At 34.0% G+C, this 6443-nt stretch overlaps 2 protein-coding genes across 2 annotated transcripts; one reads left to right on the top strand and one right to left on the bottom strand.

Moving 5' to 3' along the window:
* The first annotated feature begins 1525 nt into the window (after positions 1–1525).
* LOC125812202 (uncharacterized) lies at positions 1526–2257 on the top strand. The gene has a single exon (XM_049491727.1). It carries the CDS (start codon positions 1540–1542, stop codon positions 2008–2010), a length of 471 nt encoding a protein of 156 aa, XP_049347684.1. The 5' UTR covers positions 1526–1539; the 3' UTR covers positions 2011–2257.
* Positions 2258–2331: 74 nt separating this feature from the next.
* Positions 2332–4684, bottom strand: LOC125812183 (WAT1-related protein At3g30340-like). Its single transcript, XM_049491703.1, is given in 7 exon segments — positions 2332–2582; positions 2686–2837; positions 3409–3817; positions 3927–4043; positions 4140–4202; positions 4294–4517; positions 4520–4684. Coding segments are annotated over 7 exon segments (1197 nt in total). The 5' UTR covers positions 4595–4684; the 3' UTR covers positions 2332–2425.
* Between the last annotated feature and the right edge of the window lie 1759 nt (positions 4685–6443).

Here is a 6443-nt window from a genome sequence, read left to right as displayed (position 1 = left end):
TAATGTTTTTAATAAAAATATAAATATTGAGTAAAAGAAAAACAATTGACAAACAAAAATTAATATGAATACAATTTTTGCAACCTTCTTCTCCATTCTCTCATTCTTTGCAACCTTCTTCTCTGATTCTCTCTTTTTTTCTTCTTCTTCACGAAAGTCGATTTTGGTTCTAAAATCTGATCCATTGAAGCCATGGTTAGATATAAAAAAACGCAATTTAATCAAATTCATTTCAACAGAAATTCAGTATTATCAATGAAAATTTAAAAATCGATATTAAAAATTTGATGAACAAGTGGGATGAGTTCTTTGTGTTTTTTTTTTAAAAAAAATTTGTATTTAATTTTGAATTTTTGTAACTAATGAGACTTTTAAGCAATTGTTCCTTTTTTTAAAAATTTCTCTCCCCTAAATTTCTCCTTTCTATTATTTAATAATTGTATTCTTTAAATAAAACAAATAATAAAAACTTAAATAAGATACATATTAAACTAAAATTCTGACATTTTTACTAAATATTGAAAGTATTGACAATGAGTCCTATTAAATATTAAAATATTGACATTTTGAAAAAAATTCCCTTAAATTAACGTTGCTGTGACTCCTTTTTTAAGACTAAGATTGGATTTTGAATTAAAGTTATCTAAATCAGGCTCTTTTTAAATTTAATTCGGTACAAGCTATTTAATTTATTTTTTCTATATTTTCTTCACTATTATAGAAAAACAAACAATGGAAGTACAGGAAAAGTTTCTATATTTCTCCACTATTATATATGCACTATATTATATTAAAGCAGAGGCAGACATACAGTACTAGTTTAGAATCTGTATGGGTTAAAAAAAACCACTAAATTGGTATAAATAATATATTTCAAAGCAATTATACATTACTTTGGAATGTAAGTCGTCACATGTTACAAAACTGCATAGACTCACAGTCCTTAAAAATATAAACAAAACTTGCTGAAGGGCAACAGAATTAAGGGTGTATTCAAGGAAACATTTTCCCAATTTTCGAAAAATATTTTCTTTATATAAATAAGGAAAATGACTTTCGTATTTTTTCCATCCACACCCCCACCTTATAGCCCCGTCCTCAACCCACTCCTACCTCCTACATTATTTGTCTAGATTGTATGCAATACATATCAAAAACAAAAAAATAATTAAGAAAGTCACTTATTTTCCTAGAAAACATTTTATTTTCCCATAGAAAATATTTACCTCGAACACATTGGATAATGTTTTTGTCCTTTATAATCTTTTTCCTGACATGTACTGATGCTTAAAGAAAAACTTGAAAGACACAAGACAATAAAATGTAATGATGAAGATTATAAAACCCTTGGACAAGCAATGCTTTTCTTGATTTTCCATTTTGGGAATATTTGAATGAAAATTCTTGCATTGCTAAGTAGGCAAAGGCATTTTGGTTCTGTCCCTCAACTTTAATCTTTCCTCCTCTTTAAATCCCAAACCAAATTTCATATTGTATTCATTAAAAAATTATAACAAATCAACATTTTCCTTGTTGATCATGGCTGACTCAAATTATGTTGATAGGGAGAAGCAAAAGCAAGCAGACAATGATATCAAGGACATGATCTCTTCTCTGACTAAACGTCTAACCGGCCTCCAACGCGTGCACAAGGCAACATCAGGAGGAGACTCAGGCCAGAATCTTCAAGGTGATGATGAAGATGATCATGGCACCAGAATCATCACTCTAGCTGGAACCAATGTGGGAGCCAGCATGCGCGGTGAGATGGATGAGAAAGCTGGGATCGAAGGCGTTTCACCAGGGGAAAATGAGGCCTTAAAAACATATGTGAACAGCAATTTCCAGTCCATCAACAATTCCATCATGATGGGTGGTAGCTATTGTACTAATGACCCTGGTGTTCATTTGGACATCACTGATCATGTGGATGAACAAGTCCCAAAACCACAAGGATATAAAAACAAGAAAGGCAAGAAAAGTGACCATCACTATGAACATTCAGAATAGACTTATATTCATAATCAAGAAGCTGCTAAAAAATTTCAAACCAATACTCTATATATGAATAAACACCATAGCTTAGTTGAGTTCTGTGTGTTTCCTTCTATTTTCAATGTCTCTTTGTCTCTTGGCAGTGGCGATTACGGCCATTCGACTAGAGACTTAGTATTGATGCTTGTCATGATATATCAGAAAAGCAAATGTTACATTTGTATTATCTTAAATAATCACAACATCTTCTGCTGTTTTCTCATATTAGTCTCCTTTGGCTGCATTTGATTCATAATATTGACAGTTTTGATAAGCTCTTTCCTTGAAGAACAAAAATGAAAGATAAAGGTGCAGTCTTTTTATTACAAAATCTAAGGTTCACAAAGAAAACGCGGAATACATATTGAAATACTTGTAGATACAGTTGACATCAAGGGATCCTGGGTTCAGAATTGGTTTCTAGATCTTTGAAGGGTAACTCCTTCTCTTTTTTCTCTTCAGTTTCATGGACAACTTTTTGCATTTCTCTGTTCTTGCCCCAGAGCAGAAAATATAAACCAGCAATTACGATAGCCGATCCTATTACACTGATCATGATTTGTTTACAAGGAAATTAGTCAGTGATAAGCTGGTGATTAGTTGGAAATAAGTTAAATAGGGAATATAGAAGCTTTAAACTGTTGTAATCACCTTCCAAGATGGAGTTGTTCGTGGAGGATGGGAACGTCGAATATGGCTGCCATAACTTGGACAAGAGGACTGAATGCTGCAGTGAAGACAGGACCCCTCTTCTTGACACACCATGACATTCCCACAAAGCACATTCCTGAACCTATTAATCCCTGGCTTGGGAAAATTCATTGTTGTCAAGTAGAAACCAAAACAAGATAAATTAATCAGTGGTAAACTAAACTCTTTTTTTAACTTAAGAAGTTTTAAACTTAGATAATAATGAGATAGTTAAGTCTCCATTTTGTGTTTAAAAGTCATCCCACGACGATATTCATTCTTATACAACATAGAAGGGGCTTCTCTACTTTTTGTCCCGTACGTTCCCTTAACAAACTAAAGGAGAGGACATTTTTTGGTTCATAGAAAGACTTGGCTTTTCTTTTATCTGCACATAGGAACCAATGAAAGAAATACTAGTATCTGAAGTCCAAGGAACTTTAATTCGATGTTGATTGTCACAACTCACACGTCATTCAGAATTTCTAACGAATCCGTGAAAAATTTCTTAAACTTCTTAATTTTCAAGGACATACAGTAATGAATAACTCTATCTGTGGTGCATCATATCTTTGTAAATAAATTGGTTGAACTACAAAGACAGAGAGAAAAAGAAAAAGACAATGAGAGGATAGTCTATTTTCGCTACTTAGGAAGATAAGAACTGGTGTTAAGTGCACTTACAGCATAGAGGATACTCAGCATATCTATCTTTTCCTTTGGAACCCAAATGGATAGTCTTCTGTCCATGGAAAAAGTCAAGACAGCCGATTGTATGGCGCTAAAGAAGGTCATAATAGCAGTGCTAGAGTACTTGCATGGATATTTCTTTCCAATAAACGTTTGGAGAAGGAACCACGAAGACCACAAAAGTGTCCCAGCAAACAAAGCCAGAGAACCAAGGATCCATCTTTCCTTTATTTTAGAGGAACTAATGTCTCCTTCCGAAGATGAAGATACAGATTGTTGGTCTGAAAAATGAACCAAAGGGATGCCTTTGTAAAAAGTCAGTAACAAGGCACCTCCAACGCATACTAGTGTACCAAGTGCTTTGGCAATTCCACTTCCATGTTTGATGTTGATAGTCTCTAACCTGCATCATTTTCATACATGATGGAGTTAAATTATCATTTGTAGTATAAGAAAACAGAACAGTTTAAGGCTATTTGTTAATTAGAATGAGAAAACCATAGCTTTCGTACCCAAAAGGTAATGCCATAAGGAATGTGATCACAGGAACCATGTTGAGAAAGGCACATGAGAAAGTTGCAGATGTGTATTCCATGCCAAGAAGGAATAAATATTGCGTAACAGATGCCCTACAAAAATGATGTAACATAGAGTGAAAAATCTTTAACAAGAAAACATAGCCATGCAAAAGAGCTTAGAATATTATAGAGATTATTCCGACTTACCCAACAATGGCACTCAAAAAAAGGTTACACAAGATTTGAGGGGTAAGTTTTGGTCTCGTGTTCCTGCCAGAAGCAATAAGTTGCATGTTTAGAGGCGGCAAAAGTTTTCCATATATTAGATATGTAAATGTTTCTTAAGAGACGATATTCATACTTTTCCAGAAAGAAAGCAACTGGGGCTAAAAAAATGGTTGAAATGGCCTGCCGATAAGTTATGAAGACCAAATGGTTCATCCCATCCATTATAATCTTCTTGAGAAGTATGTTACTAATGGCAAAAGCAAAATCGATTGCCAACATAATAAAAATAGGGTAGCATTCCACATAGCTCTTCATCTGAGTATTTCCCTTTCTGTCAACACTTTTAACTTCCTTCTCGTAATCTGCCTCTTAATTGAGTTATCGTCCCGTGCTTTTAAACATGAAGATGAGATAAGACATTTAAAGTTCCACATGAACTTTAGTGGAGTAAAAAAGTGCACACGGCAGAGGGATTAATTCCTGCAATCACATCAATGCTTTTATTCTACCAGAAAAAGTTGACATTTAGTAACATTATATACTCTTATCATTTTCCTTTTCTTTGTTTGAAAGATAACACTATTTCCTTCCTTTTGACTAATCCTTTCCATCATAACCAACCAGATTAACAGATTCATTTGTCTATGAATTAATTTATGTAAAGAACATTTAACATGTGAGTCAACCCACTAATCTAGGCAAAATTTCCATTTTGATATATAGAAGATAGTGTAGCAAGCATCTTATGGGTGGGGGTCAAATAGAAATGATTCCCTTTCTTGCAGCATAGTATAACATGTAATGCATTTCTTATGTCTTGGTAGCCTCAGCATCTAATGCTGCTTTTAGAACTTGTATTCAAGCATCTTTAGAGTACAAAAAGGGGACACAGAATAATTCATCATATTCATATAATAACACCTTGACTGTTCACTATTTCAAAATTCTTTAGCTAGACCACAGTACACCTGAAGGGACCAGGTATTTTCCTTACCACACGAAACTCACTCGAAATTGACTGAATAAAAGCTCGCATACTTTGAATAACATTGTTAAAGAAATAAGTTAACTTGAGTATTACTCGCGATACCCTATTACAGAGTTGTTAAACCTATTTTAGTAAGCAAATCAAGATCAAGGAGAGTGCGACTCCACAGCATAATTTCCATGTGTTATACATACACCTTGTGACAAAGCAATGTGTATGATCTGAAAGGACTGGAACTATGTTTAACTTTTCACCTTCATAAGGGTCCATTCATGTGGACCAAGAAAGCATTCCATATAAAATGCTTCAAGGATTTTTCCACATGAAAGAGCTAAAAGGGCGGATCAAATCTCTACTTTAATTCTTGTACAGTTTAAAAGTGTCAAAGAAAGAAATATCCCACTTTGTTTGCAAGATATGAACAGAGGAGAATAGCTACATTGGTTATAAGTCACACCACACCGCTTTTAACCAGTAACATCACATTGATCTTTTCACTGGAAAGTAGGGGTGGGGTGGACAATAGACATGCTTTCGTGTCCGTTATCTTAATCCTTATTCTTTTGTTCCATATCTAAAGTATTGAGTTGGAATCCTTCATCTCCTTTAGCAACAGTGAGCCACACAATTATTTCCTAACAAATGTTCATGCATTAAGAGGCATGGAACCAGTAAAAAGAACCCTGCTAAGTGCTAATTGCCTCTATAGGCATACTGATGTTAAATGTGATGAGATTCTCAATTTCCATTTTTGTTCCATATCCCAGATATCAGATTTTCTGGATGCTCATATTCCACATTGTAAGCATAACCTTTTATACAGAAATCAAATTTCATCGCTGCTCTTATTTGAGGTAGGTTCTTTCCTATCCACACAAATACTCTTCTGCAACATGCAACTTATTGTGTAAGCACGAAGCAAATCATCATAACAGAGATTCTTGTTTTTTAGGTCCATCTATTTGGTAAGAGCCATATGGCTACTCTTAAGTCTAACCTTAATTTAGGCCTACAGTCATGGAGTATTAACTCTGTTCATTAGAAACCATAAGTCCATTCTTCTTGCAAACATTACATACATATAGAAGGACCTTCTAAGAATATACAGGTCTTAATGAGTAAGTATTGAAAATCAGATTATCGAGTCTATGGAGAAACTAAAATGTTCCTGCCAATATATAATCCACACATAATTGTGAAATGACTATTCCTTCATAAAAACAAACGTATTTAAGTTCATTTTCCAAAGAAGTACCGCTCTGATTGCCCAACGAGTCATCTACTTTTTCATCCAG

This window comes from Solanum verrucosum, unplaced genomic scaffold (genome assembly GCF_900185275.1).
Source record: "Solanum verrucosum unplaced genomic scaffold, falcon-dt-bn FXZP01000115.1, whole genome shotgun sequence".
Classification (NCBI taxonomy): Eukaryota; Viridiplantae; Streptophyta; class Magnoliopsida; order Solanales; family Solanaceae; genus Solanum; species Solanum verrucosum.
Note: the sequence above shows the minus strand (reverse complement) of the source record. Positions and strands in the feature narration are given on the sequence as shown.